Below are 27,671 nucleotides of genomic sequence, written 5' to 3' on the forward strand. Positions count from 1 at the left end.
AAATACTGAGACATTATCGATAATTATTCACCAATTAATTATCCAGAAAATACTCAAATAATTCTGGTTAAAATCTAAAAAAATTTGCAGGTATAACAAAGAGCTCGGGGTTTTAGAGACCGAGGTGGGTCCGAGTCATCACTAACCTTCCCCAAGAAACCAGATCGGTCGTTGGCTGACCATCTTGACTTTGACTTGGTTTCGATGGTCGGCCCCGTCCTTCTCACCAAGAAAGAAAGAAAAGACACTTTCCGGAAAAACATAAAAATCGCTCGTTCGCATTTAACAATTTATAACCGTCCGATTTCGATCGGACGGACAGGTCTGCTCGTCATTCCCTCCCCCCGATTGGACCGTCCAGGCACTTAAAAAACTTTGACGTTTAATTTTTGTTGAGATATTTTTGTTACCGTTTCTCTCTCTCTCTCTAAAAAAGAGGAACGGTTCGGTCATTATTCTGAACCCTCGAGACTCGAGAGGCTTCTCTCTCTCTGTGATCTCACCGTCTATTGACTCCTTCTTCTCCTTCGTCGAGGGATATTCTTCATTTCTAGAGACAGAAAGAGCGAGGTAACGAAAAAACGCGTTCTTTCTTGTCAGATATTCGGATTTCGACGCAAATCTTGGAAAATTTCGTGATTTGTTGAATGGATCTAAGGAACTGATGCCAGACGACGTAGATCTGTAAATATTTTCCAAGGTGGGTCTCATCTGCTCATAAAAATCTTGTTTTTTCTTTCTTTCGTTCTTTACTTCTTTGCGTTGCTTCAATTTATGGGGTGTTTCTTTCGGTGTTGATGGTGATATGGATGGATTCTCGTTAGGGTTTGGTCAAATGTTGACGGATCTGGGAATAAAACCGAATCGGGTGAACGTGGACGATGAATTGGGGAAGGAGCTCGATCTCATCTTACGAAACCATCACGAGATCGGCAATCGGGACTGGGATCGGGATTTGCTGCCTTACCGGAGTGGCAGTGCCCCGCCGACGGTCGAGGGTTCGTTTTCGGCGATCGATGGCCTCCTGGGCAATGCCAATTCCAGCGAAGATGGACTGCGGATGGATCCGGCGTATCTCTCGTACTATTACTCGAATGGAATTTTGAATCCGAGGCTCCCGCATCCCACGCTCTCGAAGGAGGATTGGCGTGTGGCACAGCGGTTTCAGGCAGGGAGCTCGTCCTTAGGCCGGATTGGGGATAGGAGGAAGGTGGGGGTGGTAGGTGAAGGGGGGAGCAAGTCATTATTTTCATTGCAGCCAGGGACGGCGGCACAGAAGGGGGATGAAAGCGCCAAGCTTGCACACAGGAGTCTGGCACGGCAACCTTCGGCAGAGTGGCTCGAGAGAGGAGCAGATGGTCTGATTGGGTTGTCGAGTGTGGGGCTGGGAGCTAGGAGGAAAAGCCTCGCTGATATCGTTCAGGTAATTTTTAGCTTTCCCTCGATCAATGGCTGCGTCGAAATTGTTTTCATCTTTGGATTATTTAAATGGTCATCTTCTCTTTCTTGTCGATTTAGTTGGTGTTGATGATTTTACTTTCTAATTAACTAGTGTTTTTTTTTATCAATTTCTGTTTAATTTCTTGTTATTTTTCCTCCATGATCATCTCAGACGCGGACACATTAAGTGGACCAATGATGACTAACTTTTCCCTCCTTGCTGTTTGACTGTTATATCGGCCTGGGACTAGGCTCAATAAGTGGTGAATTCTAAGGTTGGATGCAATACAATTGTTTCCAAGATCATCCATCCTGATAGTTGGACTCAATGGTGTCTGGTAATCCGAATATTCAGATGCTCAACATTAGCAACAAAGGCTGTGATTCATTTCTTCAAATAGGAATTGCACAATCCATATTTTAGGATGAAAATAAGGAAGCACTCTCCGGTAATGGTGCGCAAGGACCAAATTTATCTTGCACTGTGAAAAAAGGGCTGTATAAAAATCGTGTGGCACCTTTTGTTAGAATGACAGCTAGTTCTGTTGTGGTGCTAATGGTGGTTCTTATCGACATGTACTATTTGTAATTGTCATCTACTTTTTGCGTTGCATGTCCATCTTTATTTCTACTTTAGGAAGGTGCCTTTTATTGTCTTCTGACTTCTGAATGTTCTCATTTTTCTTTAAAAGGTGAATAAGTATGCCTGCTAAATGATGTTAAACCCAAATTGCAGGAGGAATTTTGCCAATCACCTTCTCTGTCTGGGCACATTTCTCGTCCTGTTAGACGCAACAGCTTTGATGATGGTGTGGATCATGCTGTTCTAACAGGAGGTCAACTTGCAAATGTACATAATGGTTTGGATAGTGTTGCTGGTCTCCATTCTGGAACAAATAACTTATGCCTGCCAAGAGTTCAGACCATGGGTTCATCCATTTCTCATTCATTTGCTTCTGCTGTGGGTTCCTCTCTGTCAAGAAGTACGACCCCTGATCCTCAGTTGATGGCCAGGGTTCCAAGCCCAGGTCTTCCGCCAGTGGGGGCAAGAGCTTCTTTGGATAAAAAGGTTCTGATGAGCTCAAACTCTTTCAATACTATTCCTTCATGTATGGATGAGCAAGCAGAGGTTACAGCATCTTTCTCTGGCCTAAATTTATCCAAGAATGGAGTAATTGATCAGCGAAGTAGTTTACATTCTCAGCTGCAACAGGAACTTTCTGATCATTGTACTTTTCTTCATGATCTGCCAAATGGTCACAATGAGTTTTTGCATCAGCAGCATACAAATAGATCTGATGCTGAAATGCTGCATATGTCCTCTCTGTCTAAGACAATCGGTAATGATTTGCTTAACAAAGATGATGTTATTGCTGACCTCAATTTTCTTAAGAGGGCTTCTGATAAATTACCCTCCTTAGGTGCTCCTGGAAATTCTGAAAGATCTAATGCTCATTATCAAGATGCAAATGCTTGCTTTCCAGGATTTGATTTGAACTTAAGCCCAAATCAAATGTTGCCTTCAATGATAAACAATAATCAATTTGGTGCAGGTGATTTGCTCCTTTGTGCTACTAGATCTGTGTTACAACATTTATGGATCTTTGTTTCTACTAAGTGTTTTAACGTGATTAACTTTGACAGGTACCAAAGATGTGCAAGATTTTAGATGTGGGAACCAAGTGGTAAATGGTCTTGAGAGGTCTGTGATGGACCAAATGCATCTGCAGTACCTGCAAAGCACTGCTGAATATGCAGCTCAGGCTGCTGCAAGTATGAGTGACCCTTCATTGAGAAGGAATTATGTAGATGCATATTTACTTGAGCTTCAGAAATCTTACTTTGAGACATTGCTTGCTCAGCAGAAATCACAGTATGGTATGACTTCATTAGGGAAGGCTGGAAACTTGAATCATGGGTATTATGGAAGTCCTGCTTTCGGTCGTGGCCTGCCATGCCCTGGAAGTCCATTGTCTGGTTCATTGAACCCTGCAAGTCCTAACAGGCAGATTGATAGAAATCCACACTTTCTTTCTTCGATGAGGGGCTCAAATGGGCTTATGGGATCTTGGCATTCTGAAAATGATGGAAATATGGAGGGCAATTTTGGATCCTCATTATTGGAAGAGTTCAAGAGTAACAAGACCAGATGTTTTGAACTTTCAGAGATTACAAATCATGTAGTTGAATTTAGGTACTTAGTGGGCACTTTCACCTTTGTCTTGTTATCTTTGATTCTTTATTGTATCCATATAACTTGATTAGTGTTTGACATAGGGTTTTGTCAATATGCAGTGCAGATCAGTATGGGAGTCGATTCATTCAACAGAAACTGGAAACGGCTACTGATGAAGAGAAAAACATGGTTTTCCATGAGATCATTCCTCATGCCCGTTCTCTGATGACTGATGTTTTTGGAAATTATGTCATTCAGAAGGTAATCATTCATTCCTTATTAGGCAATAGAATTTCTTTTTAAGCTTTTTGAACTTGTTGGTGACAAGTTCTAACATGTTTATGCAGTTTTTTGAACATGGTACTGAAAGCCAAAGGAAGAAACTTGCTGATCATCTTTCTGGGCATGTGCTGCCCCTCAGTCTACAAATGTATGGCTGTAGGGTTATCCAGAAGGTGCTTATTTTCTAACATTTTGCCCGTCATTGTTTATTTTTTCACTATAGTCTATCCCACAGGAACTGTTCATATTATTTATTCTTTTTTTAAAGGTTTTTAGCCCTACTCTTGATGCTATTTCTATGAAAGATTCTTTTACTTTCGTAGTGCTCTTTCTCAAAACTTGTTATATTCATGAATCATGATCCTTGGCTGGTTTGGCTGACTCAATCCAATTTGCCAAAATGAAGTCATATATGTTGTGGCGCGGGCTATGTCACAGGGGCTCGGCCAATAGACCGCCGCACCGGCATCGACGTGATGCGATGCAACGCGGGTGCGGGTGCCACACCAGGTGCGGTAAAAAACTCCTGGGTGTGGTCAACCTGCACCAAGGGTCATTTTTATTCCAAAAAAAAAATCAACCCATTTTTTTTCTTTGTTATGTCGGTGAAAGGCCGAAAGGAGGAGAAGAGAGAGAGAGAGAGAGAGAGAGAGAGAGAGAGAGAGAGAGAGAGAGAGAGAGAGAGAGAGGCATACCCGTATTATTCTTCTTTTTCTCGTAGAGAGAAAGTGAGAGAGAGGGAGGGGGGGTACCCCGTCTTCTTCTTTTTCTCTTACTTGTAGAGAGAGAGAGAGGAGTTTGGGTCTGCATTTATGTATTTATATATATAATATAGATAAAAAGTTGACTTGATTAGGGTTAACTGAATCTACTTTTGGATAGAAATGGACATCGGTGTGGTTGACTTCACCTAATACAAAGGAAGTTGTGTCCAAGTGTCGCACCTGCCTGGGTGCGACGCCGGTGCGGTGCCCTGTTAGAAGAGTCCGTGTGACATAGATTGACATACTAAATACACCCCCATGTTCAATTCAATCAACACCATCTGGATTTGAAGGCCACTGTAAGTTTTCATCAATATGATGCTGGAAATGCTTTTAGGGTACAAACCTCCCCTGTGTAATCACTACCTTCACCTCATCCCTCACTCCCACTGAAAAGCTCATCTTTCATATCCAACTGAACCATTTACTTAAAGACTATACTACAGAGGACACTCATCCTCCTTTTCTCATCATATGTGATGATTTTTCAGTTGTCCAGCGCAGCCATATTCTTGATGAGCTAACTGGCCTGTCAAAAGTCCAAGCTGGGCCAATGACATAAAAACCTAGCCAAAGTCCAACTTACATGGGCCAGGCTGCCTACCCCAATACAATGGATAATGACCTGGGTAGCCCCGTCTTTCAGCAGGGAGGACCTAAGGCCAGTTGGGGCTGGGTTGGAGCTCAAAATATCAGACTAGGCCAGGGGGCTTCTCTATTGATGCCCAGCCCTGTGATTATATGCCATCATTCTGGTTGGCTGCATCCTTATGGCATTCAGGTGCTTTTATCCCCTGTCCTCACATGTGTATTTCTATTCTTTCTACGGCTGGACCAATTTTCAACGATTCTTCATGTGGCTGAATGACATTTCAATCTATGACTAGATTTTATGGGTAGTTTCTTCCTATAGCTGATCCACCGATCTGTACTGCCTTTTTTTGCTTTGTCAATGCATGATCCACCGATCTGTACTGCCTTTTTTTGCTTTGTCAATGCATGATCCAGTACAAAAACTATTGTGCTGGCCACCTCACATTGTTTGGTTTCCTTTTCTATGTTTTGTGTGTGTGTGTGTCGGGGGGGGGTGTACATTCTTTGCACTTGTCATAATGATGCTGTAGCTGCTATGAATTTTCCATTAATCAGCTTCCCATGCTTGATCTTTACACTGTGCTCATTTATATTGTGTAAAATTTTTAACTCATATAACCATAATTTCACACATAATCATACTCATAAAGTTTTTTAAGTTTTTGTTTGCCCCAAAATGATAAAGAACATTAAATTATTATGATAAAATAAGCTCTAGAATAAAAATATCACACAGAATATGTGATATTGTTGCAATATTATCATGATATTTTGAAGTCATTGAGTTTGGATTTTTCTGAAAAATTTAAACTCCAGTATTTTACTTATTTTTTAAAATCCTGAGATTTTGGTAAAATAACACATAGATGGTGACTATGAAAAGCATCATAATTTCTCTGAAAAAAAAAGCAATCATTCTTGATAATGGAAAGCCTGGGCCAAGGTATGCTATTGTGACAATCTTGGAGCCTAAACTTTGGCATAATATTGCTAACACTATCCTGATCCACCAATCAAGTTCATACAAGAGTAGAAGAAGCATGTTGAGACCATAACATGCGACTAAGTTGGACTTCCTCTGCCCCAATCATGCATTTGTGTTGACCCAAGGTTTTCAAATGTGTGACATGCATTTTGAAAAAATGTAAACGAGGCATAATCCTTGGCACAAAGTTTTAAAATACTAAAAGTTTCTAACTGGAAAAAAGAATGTTTTTCTATCCTAAAACAATAAATTTACTTGTAAAACATAAATAAACTATAATAATTGGAAACAATCAGACGGACAACATTAGGCTTCTGTTTTGTTAATATTTTGGAAAATCAAATACTAGTAGGAAATTAGATTGCTTGCACTTGTCATATCAACATAATGATTGAATACCTGAAAATATTATTATTCTGAGAATTTTTCTACATGGAACTCTAACCCAAAATAGTGGATTCTTGTATGCTGTATAAAGGCATTTATGTGAGAATGAGATTAACACTGCAAGGGCTTGGAGGAAACCATAGTTGACAAACCCAGCGAGTTGACTTGCGAATTGCCCGAGTTAACCCGAATAAGACCCCAACTAGGTCACTGATTCAATGCACATGCCTCTTATGTGTTTTTTGTTATGCATATTTGTGGTTTCAATGCATAATGCACATAAGGATACTTGTCATAAAGAGTCATATGTTTTTAAATCATAAATATTAACAATTATGTATAGTTGAATACCTATATAGCTTAGTCATTGATGTCATGTGCTAAATTTAGTGATTATACAGTATGGAGTTTGATTTTTTCCATATCTTAACACTGGAAAATGCATAGTCGTAGCTCGTCTGAGTTACTGAGTTGACCCGCTGACTCGTGAGTCAAGGGTGAAGCGATCCGAATCCGAGTCATGAGTTTCCCAACTATGGCGGAAACTTGTTATTTATCATTTGTACACCTTTTGCATTTACTTAATCTCATCTTTCTTATTTGTTGTTCTGTAAATATTATTTCTTTATCTTTTTAACCTATGAGGGTATAAAGCTACATGGCTAATGGTGAAAATGCCGGGGGATTGTCTTTTGCCACTTGACAATACTTGATATGAAGTTGGTTATTGTTAGGACTATCTTTGATTATTTCCTTGTTCAATGTAGTTAGACATTGTAGTTGTGTAGCCTATTTTCTTACACAATGAGAGTTATCAGTGGTTGCAAGAGTTATCTATTCAAATGCAATGTAATCTAGCTTCCTTATTTTAGCTTAAATGTGTGAATCTCTTTTTTGTCCTCTTATATTTGCACTTAAAACAAAGTTGTTTATTTTCTTGTCCGACTTTATTTTCCCTTGAAAAGTAAACTTTGAAATTTCATAGATTACACCATGACTGCAAAAAGGAACACATTTGTGAAAGACTTAAGCCTTTTCATAGAGGCTTAAACCCAGAGTTACCGAAAGCTTCTTAGATAGATGGGAAGCCCACTTCCTGGAAACTCGCTTCGGAAGCGCGATACTCCTTGCTTCCAAAACTTGATGAGAATCTCGATTCTCCCATGCTTCTATGCTTTCCACATGCTTCATCTATTCCTTTTATATGTTTTCTCACTCTACTTCTCATGTTTTTATGTGTTTTCTCTCACACTTCACATTCACTTCCATGTGCTTTCTCTAAATTGGCAGTCATCTTTTTTAGATTTTGTTAAAAATTTAATTCTTACACTAAAAAATCATGAAATTTAAGAATAGTCAATTTTATTTTAGTTTTTATTTGCATTCCATTTTGATTCCCATTCAATGATTATATTGTTTTTTATTTCTCGCTTCCCGCTTCCTACACATTTTAAAATGTGTCGCTTCTCGCTTTCGCTTCGGGTATCGTTTTCCTCTTCCACTTCCTAGTTTGGCAACCTTGCTTAAATCCCGCATAGAGACTTAGGGCTCTTTACCTACCAAAGACACTTATGCCTCTAGGGCAGCTAGATCTATATGGAGCTAAAGGCTATAAGCCTTTAAAGCCCGAAGTATAGCTTTTTCGCTCACCACATCTTTTTCTTTTTCCCCTTTTTTGTTTAACGGGGTTGTCTGGAAGAGAACCAATCATTAATACAATATGAGAGAGCTTTCCTCCTCCATGGACTCCTGCTACTTCTCATTTGTTACCAGTGGTTGTTGATCCAAAAATGAGAGAGCTTTCCTCCGTATACTCTTGTTGCTTCTCATTTGTTACCAGTGGTTGTTGATCCATTGGCAAAGTATTTTTTGCGAGTTTTATATTTTGTCTTTGTGTCTCCATTACAGTTGGGATGGAAAATACAACTGGTAGTTAAAGGCGATGAAGCACCCTAAATGTTTATTCTCTAATATCGTTAGGATCATAGTCACAGATATCACCGATATTTTGAAAATATTGCGATAATTTGAAAATATTGCGATGGCAAAGTATTTTTTGCGAGTTTTATGTTTTGTCTTTGTGTCTCCATTACAGTTGGGATGGAAAATACAACTGGTAGTTAAAGGCGATGAAGCACCCTAAATGTTTATTCTCTAATATCGTTAGGATCATAGTCACATATATCACCGATATTTTGAAAATATTGCGATATTAATGCAGTACAATGGCAAAACAATATTAAAGGTAAAATATCGCAATAGTTTCAAATTATCGAGAATTTATATATATCGCGATATTATCGTGATAATATCGCAATAATATCATGATCGCAACACAACAATGGTGTTTTTTTAAATAGTTGTTGTAAGGGTATTTTTAGGAATTTTTAAAAATAAGGGATACATATGTCTTTCCTAAGTTTCGTAATAGGTTAGTTTGAGTATAAAGTTTATACCTTTTCGACTTTTGTGAGGGTTATGTACTTCCTGTCACCTTTTAAAAAAGAAAGAGACAAAAATAAATATAGAAAAAGAAAGCTGCGTTGTCTCCTTGTGTTCCAGTCTCCTCGAGTTCCATCCTGCTTCATCTCCTTGAGTTCTAGCCTCCTTTGTCGCCTCGAGTTCCAGCCTCCTCGAGTTCTAGTCAACGTGAACAGGGAAAGAAAGAAAGAAGAGAAAGAGGAAGGGAAGAAAGAAAGGAAGAGGAAGGGAGAGAAGAAAGAAAGAGGAAGGGAATGAAGAAAGGAAACAAGAAAGAAAAAATTATGTCATATTATAGCTCATGTGCTTTACATTTATTTTTTCTTATTTTTTCTTTTTTTTTTCAATTTTTTTCCCAAGATTTTCCCGAGATTTATTAGAAAACCGATAATATCTTGATATTATACCTCACCGAGATATAGCAGATACCGATGTCTGTGACTATGGTTAGGATGAATAAAATAACTACCAATTAAAGGTTAAAGGAGAAGCTTCCTAAATGTTTGCTGCCCATGGTTTTTTTGTATTTCTTTCACTTTCTTGATCTTTTTTAGTGTTTTAAATATTCATGTGCTGCTAAACTTTGGCTAAGGCCAGCTAGAGTGGTAAGAAGAAAAAGGATAGAGACTCTATGAGAATCTCCATTTTTCAAACTAACTAGACTTTTACCTTTAATGGGAATATGTCAAAAAAAGGAAATTCAAACTAGAGGAAATCCTTTTTTCTCCCTACTATTGAAAATCTTAGTTGTGTTCTATTCTCACATAGAAGGCTTTCCCACTGTATTTGTACTTTTAGGGTATGGTTGGTTGAACTACATGAGATTTGGATTCTCATTTGAATGAGAATCTAAATCTCATTTGACCCGGTAGCCAAACAAAAAAAATAATGATGTGATTTTGAATCGCACGATTTGAAATCACACCCCATGGCTGTCAAAAAGTAGATGTTGGGGCTGTGTGTGTTTTTTAGGGGTGTTACAGTGCAATGGAAGGCAGAGGAGGCTCTCTAGAGTAAGACCGACTTGCAACTTACCAGAAGAAATCGAGGTAGCGAGAAAATAAACCCCTACACTGGGCAGAGAAGGGGAGATGCATCATGAAACTCACTGAAAAGACAAGTTGGTTTTTTTTTTCTGCAATTGACAACGATGGGGGGAGGGTAGTTTCGTTCGGCGTTTGGTGAGCCCCCCCTGCCACACATAATGGTCGGTTGCAGACAAAAAAAGAGAGCAGAAAACCCATGTTTGGGTTTTGGATGACGGGCCCATCATTGTCGGTTATAGACATAGAAAACAAAAAAAAAACCCAAATAGGGGCTCTCCAATGAAGATCCCCTGTTTGGGTTTTGGATGAGTGGGGGGGGGGGGGGGGGGAGTTCGCTGGACGTCCGATGAGCTCCACCGTCCCTCATCCAAAACCCAAATAGGGGATCTCCGTCGAAGAGCCTTGTTTGGGGCATTTTCCTCTTTTTCTTGTCTACAATGAGCGATGATGGGGGGAGGAGGGGGGATTCTCACCGGGCGTCTTACAAGCTCCACCGTTCCTCATTTCAGACTCAAGTAGTGGCTGCCCTTGTTTGGAAATTTTCAGCTTTTTTTTACTGCAATTGGTGATGATCGTGAATCGATGTATATGCTTTAGTGAGCCACTTATGGGCAAGAGAACACTTTGATAATGTGACCTCTTAAGGATCAATACAAGAATACACCAGGATAAGCCACTTATGGGCTGAAACACATAAAAAAGGATATTGGGAAAATTTCCTTGAGAAAAGAATTCATGGAGAAGGGGGATCACCCCTAATATATACACCTTGAGAGGTCTCTATAGAGTCATTGGGACCTACCCAAAAGCTAAAAATATAGCCGTTGGGTAGGGTCCAATTACTCTATTAAGTATTCCCAAAAAGCCCTTGAGGCTTGGAATATTTACAAAACTCTATTGAGTATTCCCAAAAAGCCCTTGAGGCTTGGAATATTTACAAAAATAAATTAAAGAAAAATAAAAAGGAAAAATTAAAAAATACACTTATTGTGTTGTACATATAAAAAGACCAAAATATCCCTAAACTATAAATATACAAGGAATGTAAAAAAATGAATATGTAAACATATATATACATATATGTTTACATTTATTACATTTAACACTCCCTCTCAAACTGACGGTAGAATCACCAGAAGTTTGTTTAATATGAAATGAAACCTTGGAAAAGGCAATGATTTTGTAAAGAAGTCTGCAAGCTGATATTCTGAAGTCACATACAACAGTGAAATAGTCTTCTTAAAAAATTCTTCACGAATATAATGGCAGTCCTTCTCAATATGTTTAGTTTGCTCATTAAAAGTGTGATTTTTAGGAATGTAGATGACACTTATGTTATCACAACATAGTCTTGATGGCCTTGTCACAATTACTCCCATATCCTTCAGAAGACGCATCAACCATATAATTTCATTCATGGTAGTTGCCATGACTCTATATTCGGCTTATGTGGAGGATAAAAATACTTTTTGTTCCTTAATTGAATCTTATATAAAAACACAAAAACCATTTGGCTGAAAATAATCCTTTAGAAGCAGAATTTTTTAAATATCTAATAATACGCATCATAACACTTATGTGCACAGAGGTAGGAGAGTGTTGAAATTGATTGGTCGTATGAACTGTCTGGTCTGATAATAGTCAATTATGCAATGCTCCAATCATATGTCGCTATGGAGTAGGATCATTCAAAGGTTTTCCATTATCAACTTTCATCTTTGCATTTATCACTTTAGAGGTATCCACACTTTTGTCGTCAGTAATGCCAGACCTGTCAATAATTTCTGTTGCAAATTTGGATTGAGCCAATAAATATCCTTTAGGAGAATATGCAACCTCAATCCCTAAGAAAAATCTGAGAAAACCAAGGTCAGTCATTTCAAAACTTTGCTTAAGAATAAATTTAATTTGATCTACTCCCTGTTTGTCTGCTCTAGTAATGATCATATCATCAACATGAAGTAAAATAACAATACTTGCAGCAGAATTCTTAATAAAAAAAGCAGTGTTAGTATAATAGAAAATATATCCAAGCTTATACATAACAGAACTAAAACGATCATACTTGTTTAAGACCATACAAAGCTTTCTTAAGGCGCAAAACTTTGCTCTTAGGAACATTATATTCAGGGAGTGGATCGATATATACTTCTTTTTTCAAAACACCATTTAAAAAAGCATTTTTAACATCTATTTGATAAATTGGTCACTTCCTAATAGAGGCTATGGCTATGAGAATTCGAACAATAGTCATTCGTGCTACAAGGGCAAAGGTTTTATCATAATCAATTTCATATTCTTGTGCATATCCTTTGATGACTAACCTCGCTTTATGTCTTTCTAGAGACCCATCACTTTTAGTTTTAACTTTAAATACCCACCTACAACCTATTGATTTTTTATTGGTTGGTATGTTAGATAATTCCCAAGTTTGAGATTTCTTTAAGGCTCTAATTTCTTCATTCATAGCATTTTTCCATTAAGAATAGTCTTATGTAGTGTTATAAAAAATGCGCCTTGAGGCACAAAAGGCTTGCCTCGCCTTGAGGGGCGGCCCTCTGTGCCTCAAGGCGTAAGCCTGAGGCACAAAAAAAACATATATATATATATATATTTTACAAGACTTCTGAGACATAATAAAAAAAATTTGTGTAGGTTAATCTCATATATTTTCCAGTTATTTCAGTTATGTAATAAGTTTCTTAGTATATTACTATATTTTAACTTTTGTTGGTTAATCTCGTGTATTTTTCAGTTATTTCAGTCATGCAATTAGTTCTTAATATATTTTAACTTTTGTTGGTTAATTTCATATATTTTTCAGTTATGTAATCAGTTTTTTAGTTACTTTTATATGTTAATCTCATATTTTTTAGAATAATCTCATATATTTTAACTTTTGTTGGTTAATCTCATATATTTTCCAGTTACGTAAACATTTTCTTAGTATATTTTTTCTTTTATTGGTTAATCTCATATATTTTTCCAGTTATGTAATCATTTTTTTAGTTACTTTTATATGTTAATCTCATATATTTTAACTTTTGCAGGTTAATCTCATATATTTTCCAGTTATTTCAGTTATGTAATAAGTTTCTTAGTATATTTTAACTTTTTTTTGGTTAATCTCATATGTTTTCCAATTATATAATCAGTTTTTAGTTACTTTTATATGTTAATCTCATATTTTTTAGTACTTATTTGAGATTTTCTATTTCTTATTGGTTGTTATTTCATCATTAAAACATTTCTTTATTTATTTGTATTTTTAGATATTTTTTTATAATTTTTTAAAAGTTTTCAAAAAAAAAATTGAGGCTTACGCCTCGCCTCGGTTTTTGGTGGAGCGCCTCGCTATGCCTCAACGCTTTTCACAATACTGGTCTTATGCTTGATTATATATTGAAGGTTCAAAGTATGATTTTTTTTTGCTAAACAAGCTCTATAATGAGGTTCAAATGATTCATACATCCCAAATCTATCTAGAATTCTACGTGGTCTTTTCGAGTGCCTAGTTCTATTGTTTTTTTGTTCTTCTATGTTTGAATATTTTTCCAAAGCACTTAGTTGTTCATTATCTTTTCTTCTTTGATATTGAATAGCATTTGGATGATCTTGGGATTCATTATATTGAATATCATATTGAGATTCATTGCAAGTTATCGCATTAATGTCTTCAATTTGTGTGACATTATTTTTGAGGAAAATTTCTAAAAAAATGTATTCATTTTCATCTTTTGGTGTGGTAATGTCAACATTTTCTTGTTCTAACAATGTGACATTCTTAGAAATATATAACTTATTATTTTTAATATCATAACACCTAAACCCCTTTTGACTTTCTTTGTATCCTAAACATATACATGGGATAACTTTAGGAGATAATTTATCATTCTTATGGGTGAGTACAAAGCATCTGCAACCAAAGACCCTTAGTTTAGGATAATCAGGTGGGACATTATAATCTTTTTCATATGGTGAAAGATTTTTTATTTTTGAGGAGGGTAACCTATTTCTAAGGTATTTGCAGTAAGAGTTGTTTTTGCCTAGAAATATTTGGGAACACTCTTAGATATTAAAAGGGTTCTAGTGGTCTCTGATGCTTTCTTTTGGCTAAACTATTTTGTTGTGGTTTTTTAGCACATGACCTTTGATGAAGTATTTCATTTTCTCTTAGTCATTAGATATGTATTGTCCCCCTTAATAAGAACGAAAAGTAAATATATTGGTTTTCAAAAGATTTGTCACTAACTAATGAAAATTTTTAAAATTCTCAAATACTTCATATTTATGTTTGAGAAAATATATCCAAGTATGATTGGAGTAATCATCTACAAAAATAACATAATAAGTTTATCCTCCTTAAGAGGCAACAGGGGGGGGCATGATCCCAAACATCAAAATGGACTAATTCAAGAGGTTTAGAAGCAGAAACAGACCTCTCTTGATATGGAATAAATTCCATCTTAGGAAGAATACAATCAATACATGAATTTGTTCATTACAAAAAGTCATAGAATGCCTTAGTCTTGGATGCCACAAAATTTTATTCAATTTTTATAATACAAGTCTCATTTTCTATACCCTTCCTCAATTTGCTTCTTGGACTTGGATATCTTGTATTGAGCATTCGTTATAAGTGAAGGAGACTCTACATCCATGATCAATGATTTGAGAAACAAAAAACAAATTTAAATTTAGTTTTGGAACAAATCTTATTTGTGAATTATTAAAAGTAGGACATTTTTCAAAATTTCCAATTCCACCAATATTAAGAGAGGTTTCATTAACAGTAAAAACATTTATTTTACTAGTGGAGTTACTATATTTGGAAAGTACAAATTCATCATATGTCATATGAAATGACGCACCAGAGTCTAAAAGCCAAGGAGCCATATTTGGAGGAGAAGAGAAAGAGACGACGGCATCGGTCACGGATTGTCCTTTGAGAAGAGGTTGCAATGACATCACGAGTTGAGAAAGAGACGTGTTCGGAATTGATTTGCTTGACGAGTCTTGGTCAACTTGTGAAGTACCAACTGAATCAACATTTTTTTCATTTTTGTTCTTAAATTCTGAACAAATGTTTAATATATCCCGGTTCTCTGCAAAATACCTCCTCTTTTCCTTCCACCCCCTTTTCCCTCATACAAACGATTATTTCTATAGTTATTCTTATAAAAGTGTGGGGGTTTGTATGTATGAGTATTGACTCTTGGTTTTGAAACGGCCATACATTGTTCTTACTTTCTCTTGCTTCATTTTGAGACCTTAGTCTAGTTTCTTCCATGCAAACTTGAGCTAAAACCTCTTGGATAAGAGGAAACTCATCTTGTCTTCTATGAATAATATTGCTTCTCATTTGTTTAAACTTGAGCCTCAAACCTCTCATGAATTGAAAAAATTGTTCGTTATTTATTTTGCTTCTTTCTAAGTTGAGCATCATTGGGAGTTTCCCAAATGAGCTCTAACTTAGCCATGATCCTACAACTTCTTTAGTGAGCCAAAATACTCTCTAACACTCTTGTCCCCTTCTTTACAATTGTGAATCTTATCTTGAAGCTCCCGTCTAACTGCAATATCACATTGAGTATATGTTTGTTTAATAAAGAGCCATGCTTACTGTTTCAAATTTCAAAATAGTCTCACATGTATATTCATTCATGCTTCCCATGAATAGGGAAAGTACCTAAGCATGAGCAATTTTCCACTCTTTCAAGGCTTTCTTGTAACCCACAAGAGCCTTTTCTTTTTCTTCTCCTTTGAGAACTTCTTCTTTAATGGTTCATTCCTTTTCTTTAATGGATTTTGTGAGTGAGTTGTGGTTCAATTGCGGAACCATCAACATACTCCCACAATCCTTTTCTAACAAGAATTCTTTTAATGGTGGTAGCTCATAAATTGTACTTCTTTCCATCAAATTTGATTGGAACTACCATCACCACTTCTTTTTCGGCCATGGAACAAAAAAATATAAAGAGAGAAGAGAGAGGAAAAAGAAACATTCAATTCTTTTTGAAGCACCAATGTCTCTATGCATTCATGTGAAGTACAATCTTCAAGAACGTTGGTAGTCACACTTTTCAAGAAAACACCCAATCTTCAAAAATGCTTGTGAAGGAGTTGAATATCATCAAAGAGTCAGACCTTCCTCTGATACCATGTCACAAACCTCTTGAGAATGTGACCTCTTATGGGTCAATACAAGAACACACAAGGATAAACCACTTATGTGCCGAAACACACAAAAAAAGGATCTTGTACTGGGGAAATTCTCTTGAGAAAAGAATACATGGAGATGGGGAATCACCCCCTATATGTACACCTTGAGAGAGGGCTCTATAGAGCCATTGTGACCTACCCAATAGCTAGAAATATAGCCGTTGAGTAGGGTTCAACGACTCTATGGAGTATTCCCAAAAAGCCCTTGAGGCTGGGAATATTTACAAAGACAAATTAAAAAATAAGAAGAAAAAATATAAAATGCACTTATTGTGTTGTACATGTGAAAATACTAAAATACCCCTGAACTATAAATATACAGAAAATGTACAGAAATGAATATGTAAACATATATACATATGTGTTTACATTTATTACATTTAACATATGGGAGGGGGAAAGGCGAGAGCTTGTCGGATGTCCGATGAGCTTTTGAATCCTTTCCTCATAATAAACAAACATGAGAATTGGAATCACATGAGATTTCAAATCACATAATGTTAAATCTCATGTGATTCCATTTCACTTTTGTAAAACACAACCAAACATACCCTTAGTCTCTCTCCTCTCATGTTTTTTAGGCAAATGCAATATTTTGCAATTACTGTTTTACTAGGTGCATTTTTTTTTGTTTCTCTCATAAGGTGCAATTTAATGGAGTCTTGCTAAGTCTTACCTGGTTTTTCTGGTTTACTGCCTTATATGTAATTCTGTTGAGGTAATAAAATGTAGATTAGTTGCAAATTGTTTCTCATTTCTTTTGATTCACAGCCAGTGAATGGAATTATCTCAATACAAAGAAGACAGTTGAAACATAATAGTCATCCATAAAGTGTTCACCTTGATTTATTGTGCAGCGTATGTGCAGTCATATTTGAATCAGAAATTTCTGTTTGGATAGTTAGTCAACTTAGTTGTTTAATGTATTCTCTCTTTGACTTGGATCTTACAGGCTTTAGAGGTGGTGGATGTGGAGTACCAGACTCAAATGGTTTTAGAACTAGATGGTCATGTTATGCAATGTGTTCGTGATCAGAATGGCAACCATGTCGTCCAGAAGTGTATTGAGTGTGTCCCTCAAGAAAGGATTCAATTTATTATCTCATCCTTCTATGGGCAGGTTGTGACATTGTCCACTCACCCTTATGGTTGCCGGGTTATTCAGGTGCTGGAGCAGTCTTTTCCTATCCATTTTTCTACTCCTATACCGAGCTCTTCATTAACTTCAGTTTTTTTTTACTAACAGAGGGTTTTGGAACACTGTGATGATTCAAAAACTCAACAAGTAATGATGGAAGAAATCCTGCAATCTGTATGTACTTTAGCACAAGACCAATATGGAAATTATGTTGTACAGGTTTGTATTTTCCATTCTAAGATTTCCTGTATTATTGTTCTCCAGCTCAATATAAATATTTTGGCTCGTTTGGATACTCTCCACAAAGTTTGGCTGATTCTGTCCATTGTTTGGGTCTGAAGCAGATTATGGTTGAACCTATGCTGCTCTGATGAACACACTACTAGTTTTGTAATGATCATATGTCTTGAACCAAATCAATATGAATATATATGGTAGAATATGAATCCGTGAAGCAGCATTTTCTTTTGCCAAAAAAGAAAAAAAATCTTTGGTTTAAATTCTGGTTTTCTAATGCAACATTACCTGGTGACGCTATGTAAATAACTAAATATAAATGTATCATAATATTCTGATCTGATCATCAAGTTTTGTACTGCAGTCGGATCATAGGTCTTTAACATATATATGGTAGAATGTGAACCCGTGGATCAGCATTTTCTTGTGCCAAAAAAGACGAAAGAGTGCTTTGGTTGAAGTTCTGGTTTTCTAATGCAGTGAATAATCTGTACTGCAATATACATTGATTTAAATATGTATGTTCTGATGATGAAAACTCACTTAAATATTTTTGTTAGTCCTAAAATATCATGCACAGAAATGTGTCATTTCCTGCATTTTACGGACACTTAGACTGTCTGTCCTCCATCAACATGATGTGCCATTGGTATCATGTGTCCTGCATCAACATGGCATGAAACAGACACACCATGACACCTTGTGGACATGGTAAAACCTGTGTTGGACATGGTCAGCACCATATCTCACTTCGGCTTTTTTTTTTCCTCCTAAATGATCTTGGTTATTTATTTCACCCTTGCACATTTTCTTTTTAAGTCTTTCATTATTGACACGTTTCATTTTTAACCTGGATTTATTATTAATATTTATTACTACAATGGCTTAGAATTTCTGTTTAAAAATTTGCATTTAAGATGATGGTCATGATTTACCACTTTAGAGTAATTTGAACGCATCGTGTGTGTCCTGTCATGTAATGACCCCAACTGACCCTCGTAAAAATACTGTTTTTTTTTTTAAACAATTACGAAAACAAACCCAAGGATCCGGGGTCTCACAAATTTAATATACCAAACCACAAACTAAACTGTGCATTGAATCAAAAGAAGAATAACTCAAACTTTATTAATCAATAAATAAATGTCAAGTAGAATCAGAACAAAAATCATCTATCACATAAGAGCCATCCTGTCATAACACAGAAATCAGTCATAGGGCTCGCAGTCTTCATCCAGCAAGTCAAGACATCACTGAGCATCCATACCTGTAAAACAATTTTATAAAAACGTGTAATAACCAAAGTCCTTTGTACGAATTCCTCTAAAAATTCAAACAGTAAAGGAAATAGCATAAACTAAATCATGCTTAAATTTTAGAAAAATATCACAATAACAATCTACCATAGCCAACTTACCATTCAAGCTTTTAACAAAATGTTATGCAATAGCAAATAGCATGTGAAACTAGAGTTACCAGTCAAGGAAGCGGGAGCGGGAAGCGATACGGGAAGCGGGAGCGGGAAGCGAGGTACTTTCAAAAATTTAGGAAGCGGAGAAGCGTGGGACCACTTAGAAGAAAATTACGAACCGTCTCGGAAGCGACCTAGGAAGCGAACCAGAAGCGAGGGGGAAGCGAAAAAATGGGGAAGCGTGGGGGAAGCGTGCTTCCCATAAAAGGGAAGCGCGCTTTCCATAAAAGGGAAACACGCTTCCCATAAAAAGGAGACGCTTCCCCACACGTTTCGGAAGCGCGACGTTTCGCGCTTCCCCTTTTACCTAGGCGCTTCCGGTAACTCTATGCGAAATAAAATAAGCATGAACTAATGTAGAATAATAAATATGCATGATTAAATTCACATGCATGAATAACTTATTAAGTTATTTATCAGAGTTACTTTTGCATGCATGTCCTTATTAAATGCATACAAATTTAATTTTTATTTTTTCTTAAACTTGCGGATATTCAAAACGGGCACAAATTGTCGAAGTTCAAGTTAGGTTCTTGATTGTAACTTAACACACAATTTGTATTTTATTACTGGGTTCCACACTTACTCGTTCTTCATTCGATATCAGGAATCAACACCATCTATCAAAATATTAGAAATCAACATCTAATGTCGAGACATTATCAATAATTACAACTGAGTCAACAACAACACCCCCAGTCAAAGTGATTGAATCTTCCTAAAACCGTGGTCGGGAGGTAAACCACATATCGGGTTAAGGGGCACAATCGCACACGGAGTTTTATTATCCTCACGGTTTCTCAAAACCGTCATCTAAGATTTTCACACTGTGGAATAGATATCAAGGAAGAGATTAATTACATTGTTTGGTTTCTTTTACCTTTTTAAATACTTTCAAGTTCTTTACACAAGAACCGTTTTGCAAATAACATGCAAAACTAATTTTAGGCCCTGGCCCGTAAAATGTAACAGTGCAATTAATTTTGAAAAACCATTAACTTTCAAGAAATAAATTTTGCAATGCATAAATAAAATCAACAAATAGAACAACACATGCGCTTGGCCTACACGGCCCAGAGTGGTTTATATCTGACCACCAAAGCATCTCAAAAGTGATTTATGCATCTTTTGCAAAATTTTAGTGAACAACTGAACATACAACACACACCTTGTTTCAGAACATTGTTCACAATGCACATTCAAACACACAACATGAATGCACATAAAACCCAACGCATACGCTTGCAACATATATTATCATGAACAATTCCATGCATAAACACCCAAATATGCACATGATCATAGTTATGCAAACATCAGAATAAACTTCAGATTTCATGCGTATGATATGTAGAATTGGCATATGGTATTCGAATGCATAAGCATACATAACCAAATCAGAACATATAATCGGATACATAATCCTGTAGCCAACATGAATGTGAGCCTAAACATGGCAAAACTATTCAAGATTTACATGCCCACGAATCTCAGCAAATCATGTCAGCTTACATATATTTAGGATTTAGCAACCCTGCAAGTCTGATCAGATTGCATACACACAGTTCATTGGCAAATCTGATCAACTTGCTCACACAGCATACTAGCAAATTTAATCAGATTACAAACATAAAACACATTGGCAACTCTGATCAGATTGCACATAGACACACATTAGCAAATCTGATCAGATTGCTTACTCACAACACAGTGACAAATCTGATCAAATTGCAAGCATACTCTATCAATCTGATCAAATTGCTCACACAAGCAATTTGATCATATCGCGCATGCACAACATATCGGCAGACTGATCAGATTGCACATGCACATGTCTGCAGTCTGATGAGATTGCACATGCACACGTACATCGGCAGTTTGATCAGATTGCACATGCATAACACATTGACCGATCTCATTAGATTGCAGACACTCAACACAGTGACAAAACTTATCAGATTACACACACAAAATATAGTGGCAGACTTAATCAGAAGCACACACACAACTCAGTAGCAGATATGATCAGATTGCAAACACGCAACATCTTGAAAAGTCTAATTAGACTGCTCTCAAAAGTATATCGGCAGGTCTGATCATCCTGATCACAACATGATATCGACATATCTGATCAGACTACAAAAAACACAACATAATGACAGATCTGATTAGGTTTGCCTATATGCTGAAATCGGCAAAGCTGATTGGGTTGCACGTGCAAGAACATCGGCAAGCCTTATCAGATTTGCTTATACTCAGAAATCGGCAAATATGATCAGATCAAATATGATCCAATCAATATTTTTTCTAGAACATAAAAAAAAATCATCAAATACCAAGGTCGACAGGGGTATATATATTCAATATGAATGGTCAAAACAAAGGGAAATCGAAAAGCAAGTATATTTAGCTATATGAATACCAAATTCAACAGTCTAAAATTTCATGCATATTTTAAATACATCAACAATAAACCAACTAAATCTATGGCATGCATGAACACATTCTTGATGCATAAATCCTGAACATAGTAATATGCATGTACACCAATCAACAAAATCAATGGTCTGAATATATATTTTCAAACACATGGAGTAGGTAAAATCGACATCTATGCAAATACATGCACACATGCCTAAAAATCGACATTACATATATTTATATATATTATTTTGGAATCCGATTTCTATTTTCCTTCTTCCCTCTAATACCTATACATGAACCAGATTTAAACATATTTCTTCACGTAAGAATCTAGAGAGAAACCCGTACATTAATCGCAGCGTAGAAAAGATTTGAAAATCGACGGATGTATGGTTAAAACAGATTTTTTTTTTCTTTCTTTTTCCTTTCTTTCCTCTCTTCTCTTCTCTTTTCTCTCTTTTTTTCTCTCTTTCTTTCTTTTCCCTTTTTCCTTCTCTCTCTCTCTCCCCACACAAGTTTGGGTTCTCTCTCTCTAACTCTCTCCCTCTCTCTAGAATATGATTTTCTGGAGAGAGGGGGAGACTATCCCCTTTTATATTAGTTTATCCCTTTATTTTATTATTATATCATTTATTTATTTTTATTGGATTTATCTAGAGGGTGACGTCCCTTCTAGAGAAGACTTTGGAGAGTAGAGTTCTACTCAATGTAAAACTCTACCTCTTCTAGATAATTTTTCTTTTTATTTATTTTATTTAATATAATATTATGAGAATATTCCAGAGGGTGTCGCTCTCCTATGGAAGTCTCCCTAGAGTAGAGTTCTACCTCTACCTACTCTATTTAAATTTTAAATTGATTTCAAAGTTTTAAATTGGCCACGTATGGATTTCAGATCTATATCTGGATCCAAGATCCAAATCCATATAGATCCTATCTAGACCAGATCTTAGTTAATATGGGTACTAGACTGGGTCTAGATCCATATTAACTTGGATCAAACGAAGCAGATCCAGTTCGATCCAATCCAAAAAAGGCAGAAATAGAGGTGGGTCATTTTTGAAAAATGCGATTTTCGGGCCAATCGTAACCTGATTTCAGAAAAACAGGACACCAACATGCTCAAAATTACAAGGTGCATATCTAACGGTATACATACTTGATTTTCGCCTCTGAATTTTGCTTGAATTTAACCTTAATTTCACTCGATTTTTGCTCAAATTTAAAGGTTAAAAACAAAAAATTTCTTAAATAATAATTGGCTCATCTTGGTCTTGTCAGTGGGCTCTAGGCCACGCCCAGACCCAGCTGATGTCACCTGTTTTTACATATATATTTTCATGATTTTTATCAATTTTATTAAATACTTAATTTAAAAATCATGAAAAAATGCATGATATTACATGTCATTTTTCCATGTCCATATTTATGACATATGCCATAGGATATTCTTGTTGAAAGTTTGGCCTATTATTGTCTAAGCTCATTTTATTGCCTCGGAGTTACCAGAAGCTTCTTAGGTAGGTGGGAAGTGCGCTTCTCGGATACTCATTTTGGAAGCGTGATACTCCTCGCTTCTGAAACTTCATAGGAATCTTGATTCCCCCACACTTCTTCTAAGCTTCCCACACGCATTGTCCATGCTTCCTATATGTTCTTCTCACATTTTTTTTCATGTTTCCTCTCACGCTTTCATTCACTTCTCATGTGATTTCTCTAAATTGGTAGCCATCATTGTTAGATTTTAACAAAACTTTAATTCTTTTACTGAAAAATCATGAAATATAAGAATAATCAATTTATTTTAGTTTTTATTTGCTTCTTGTTCAACTCCTATTCAGTTCTCATATTGCTTCCTTTTTTATTCTTGTTTCGCTTTCAAATTGATACTTCGCTTCTCGCTTCCTATAAATTTTAAAATGCATCGCTTCTCGCTTCCGCTTCTGCTTTCGATATCATTTCCCACTTCTGCTTCCTAGTCTGGCAACCTTGGTCAGCACCATATCTCACTTCACCTTTTTTTTTTCTCCTAAATGATCTTGGTTATTTATTTTACAGTTACTTGGAGTGGCTTAGAATTGCTGTTCAAAAATTTGCATTTAAGATGATGTTCATGATTTACCACTTTGGAGTAATTTGAACGTACATAGTCACACACACACAGACACAAATGACATACAACTCTTTCACGGTGATCTAGTTTTGCATGTGGGTGTTTCATTCAAATCGTGTTTGTGTCCTGTCATGTATCCATGTCTATATGACATGCTATAGGACTTTCCTATTGAAAGTTTGGCCTATTATTGTCTAAGCTCATTTTATTGCCTCTTTTATACAAAAGCTAGATTGATTGGTTTTCCAACCACTTGTCATAAGATTCCAAGCAAACTGCAGTCTGGTGGTACTTGCCTCTAATAATATTTGTATATATGTCGAAATATTGTGGTTTTCATGCTTATATCTAGCATTTTTATTTCATCATTTATGCTGGTTTTTTCTTCACATTTTGTCCTCAAGCCTCTCTTTTTTAACTAATCAGGCTCTTAATATTTCAGTGCTTGGCATAATTGTAGAGGGAGTTTTTTTGTCTTTTTCTTTTTGTATTTGACGATTTGCAAGAAATGTATAACTATGAGTAGTCACATCATGTTGGGCCATTTGGCTGTGTCAGATATTTTCAATATATTAAAACACTAGACTGGATTGGAGAATTCAGAGCAATGCTTCGTGTAATTTCTTGAGCATATACGCTAAATAAAAACGGTATATATATTTTAGTTTGCATGCACTGAACAGTGATTTGCATTGGAAATTTCTTATCATCCTATATTTGCTTCAAATATCAAATTCTGCCTTTGACTCGATATTTTTTCATTTAAAATCAGATGATGAGATTACTGATGAATGTGGTTCAAAATGAGATTAGATTAATGGCTGCTCGTTTCCTAAGCCATGTTTATGAAGTGGAATTAAGTGTTGCTTGACTGCCCATCATGGGACCACCACACGGCAAGAGTTTGTGCAATTGTCTGAGCTCTCCCAGACGTCCCGAATTCAACTCCCCATGTTGGCGTCTGGGATAAATCCTGGTGGGGATCTTTTGTGGGCCAGGGTCTCCAAGGTTCACTGTCCAAGCAGGGGACCCCATTCAAAGGGGCTCAAAACCTTGGGCAGGTTTCTTGCCATAAAAAAAGAGCACTGCTGCTTGACTTTGTTCAACCTCTTGATGGATTGGTCCTAATAATTGATGCTGTCCAATTTGCTCTATGCTAACAAAGACATTCCTAAAACAATGGAAGGCATCATAATAGAATGAAAAAGATAGAAGCAAATATCCTTTGCTTTTAGTGTTTTGTCCTTGCATTTAGCAAACTTAAGACTGTTTTACATGCAGGGATGCCTTTCTGGCTCTGATGCATCTGTGCTGTAATAGAACATCTGAGAATGCTACAATTAAATATATCAAGTAGTTCAGATGCCATTTTTTGGTTATTCATGTTATGTTTTATCTCTTTTTGATAGTGGTTTTCTTGTCGCTGCTTACTGATCTTGTGAATTGAATTTACAGCATGTGATAGAGCACGGAAAATCTCACGAACGTTCTGCTATAATTAAAAAACTGGCTGGGCAGATAGTCCAGATGAGTCAACAGAAGTTTGCATCCAATGTTGTCGAAAAGTGCTTAACTTTTGGTGGTCCTGCAGAACGTCAGCTTCTGGTGAATGAGATGCTTGGGTCCACAGATGAAAATGAACCTTTACAGGTTAAGTAATTTTCAGTTGCCCCTTTGTAAAAGTGAATGTATGATATGGCTGTCTGTATGTTCAGAAGTTTATGGAACTTTGATGATGATGATGATGTTTGTGAGTGTGCATCCATTCTTGCTTGCTTGATTGCTTGCATACATGTGTGTGCACATGGGTTCATTCATTGCACAGTGGGGGTATATCCTCATATCTACAGCCATGCCCATGTCATGTAGCATGTATTTTTATGGTTGGACTTCCAGACTGAAACTCATGGAGGCACTTATTTGAGTGGGAAGAATGGCCAAACTGTACTAGTGAACTCTGATTTTGGCCACAACTTGACACAACCAATTTGCTTGGAAGCAATCTCAATACCCACCTCTAGTCTAAGTGGAGGGTGTGGGTCTGGATTGATTGATTGACAGCTCCTGAAGATCATTGTGTAAACTCTCCATGTGCAGCCTGCTAATTTTCATTCATATGGTGAAGGTCAAAGAAGGGTTTAAAACAAGAAGCTGCACTGAAAAACAGTTCTCAGGAAAAATCATTCCCTATTCTGCTGTTTCAGTTTAATATAGGTTGTTTGTTTAAATTGATGGAAAATCTTTCTGCAAAATGTGTACAAATTTTCAATTTATATTTGTGACAGCTACATTGATTGGTTAGTTGCAGGAATGTGGATATTGACATGTGCTTTATTTGACAGGCTATGATGAAAGATCAGTTTGCAAACTATGTGGTGCAGAAGGTAATTGATACCTGTGATGACCAACAACGTGAATTAATTCTCTCGCGAATCAAGGTACACTTAACCGCCTTAAAGAGGTACACTTACGGGAAACATATCGTTGCTCGTGTGGAGAAGCTCGTAGCTAATGGAGGTAAAGAAACCCTAAAATGTATGTGCTTGTTTCGGTTAAAATCTTAAAATCGTTGTTGACCTCATTCTACACATAAACAGAGAGGCGCATGGCAGCATCAACTTCCCAAGCACCCTGAATATCAACGAGGAACAGAAGACCTTGTACAGCTAATATGGTTGGTGCTATCCAGAACCAGCCTGGGTTTCTTATTTTCTCCCTTCTGTTTTATGTTTTTTGGTAGGTTGGAGATGAGAGGTAGTCAGAGGCGGTAGGTACAGCGCTAATTGTGTAAATGGTAGGCCTGCTTAAATAAGCTTTCCCATGTGTATATCTTGTAGTCTGTAATTCAGATATGATGGCCATGCTTAGGATCTGAAAGCACAGGGTGTTGATGCTCAAGGTCTGTTTCGTGAGATACATGTAAAAAACTTTTACAGGTTGTAAAGATAGTGTACGGTAACGTAACTGTAAAGAAAAATTTGAGCAAGGTGGCACCAGTAACAGGGTTAGGTTTTGCTGGTTTTATTCGAGTACTTATCATACTTTTACCAGATTATGAATAAAGTTTTGCCTCGACATATGCTGTTACTGATGAGTGCTATTGCTTGGTTCAATGCTAAAAGTGCTTGAGGGTGGGCCGTGCTTGCAAAATGAAAACAGAAAAATGCCAACTGATGGATGCATGTTTGCTATGATCGACTATATTTACCATTTAGTTCGAAAATTATCTATTCAATCTGACCTCATAAATATATTCGACATGATTTATTTTGCTAGGGATCACATTGTGAATCATGCTTTTTTCAATGTAAAAAATATGATTTTTTGAGTTACTAACTTCTTACACGCATCTCTAACACAATCCAAAACCTGATTTTTACTAAACATGGTTGTAGATTACATCTGTAAAGTTACATTCACAAAAAATTAAAAATGTGAAAAGAATATCATTGTTTGTTTGATTGCATGTACAGCCGACTGTAGCAAATACATATGTACTTAACTGACCGTTAATCGCTCTTCTCCAGCACTTGGAAGTACAAGCACACCGGATATAATTCTTACGTGCTGTTGCTGATCTTCATGTTTGAATTGTTTGTATTTTAATTCTTGCTGCCTTCATAATTCGATTTTCTTCTCATCACTGGTTGATGACTGGTGCATTGAGACTATTGTGGTTGACTGGAAAACACATAGTTTCTTCTTGTGTTTCTATTGTGGACCATATTCCCTTGGTGGGATTCAAACCTAAAAATGCTTTATAGGCTAAGATGGTGCAAACTGGAACTGGTCCAACGTATCTTATTCATCCCGTACATATGGTAGTATCTTACCCAACTTGTTAGAGCTGTGAAAATTAAGAGTATATATTCTGGGTGAAAATAAATACTTTAGAATTTTAGATTCATCCG

The 27,671-nt window shown here is 36.5% G+C and overlaps 1 protein-coding gene across 4 annotated transcripts; it reads left to right on the plus strand.

Annotated features, from left to right (window-relative positions):
* Positions 1-394: 394 nt before the first annotated feature.
* On the plus strand, positions 395-26,835 carry LOC149844931 (pumilio homolog 1-like). 4 transcript variants are annotated; one of them, XR_016430153.1, is made up of 12 exons: positions 395-700; positions 825-1,423; positions 2,177-2,780; positions 2,862-2,993; positions 3,085-3,634; positions 3,718-3,877; positions 3,964-4,071; positions 17,330-17,542; positions 17,624-17,734; positions 25,216-25,415; positions 26,103-26,277; positions 26,358-26,835. XR_016430153.1 is itself a non-coding variant. In XM_089995381.1 (12 exons), the coding sequence occupies exons 2-12, from the start codon at positions 836-838 to the stop codon at positions 26,393-26,395; spliced, it is 2,874 nt and encodes a 957-aa protein (XP_089851507.1). In that variant the 5' UTR covers positions 395-700; positions 825-835; the 3' UTR covers positions 26,396-26,835. The 4 variants fall into 4 exon arrangements, 2 of the variants coding, with proteins under 2 accessions (XP_089851507.1, XP_089851508.1); XR_016430154.1 differs by having other exon boundaries at positions 3,736-3,877; XM_089995381.1 differs by having other exon boundaries at positions 25,216-25,410.
* Positions 26,836-27,671: the final 836 nt, after the last annotated feature.

This window comes from Nuphar pumila, chromosome 2, assembly GCF_984573655.1.
Source record: "Nuphar pumila chromosome 2, dmNupPumi1.hap1.1, whole genome shotgun sequence".
NCBI classification, from domain to species: Eukaryota; Viridiplantae; Streptophyta; class Magnoliopsida; order Nymphaeales; family Nymphaeaceae; genus Nuphar; species Nuphar pumila.

What these genes read in the sequence shown, in the direction of transcription:
- LOC149844931 (XM_089995381.1), top strand. Translation starts at nt 836, where the DNA reads ATGTTGACGGATCTGGGAATAAAACCGAATCGGGTGAACGTGGACGAT. An exon ending in GCCTCGCTGATATCGTTCAG is followed by an intron (nt 1,424 to 2,176) that starts GTAATTTTTAGC and finishes CCCAAATTGCAG; the next exon opens with GAGGAATTTTGCCAATCACC. An exon ending in GAAGCTCGTAGCTAATGGAG is followed by an intron (nt 26,278 to 26,357) that starts GTAAAGAAACCC and finishes ACACATAAACAG; the next exon opens with AGAGGCGCATGGCAGCATCA.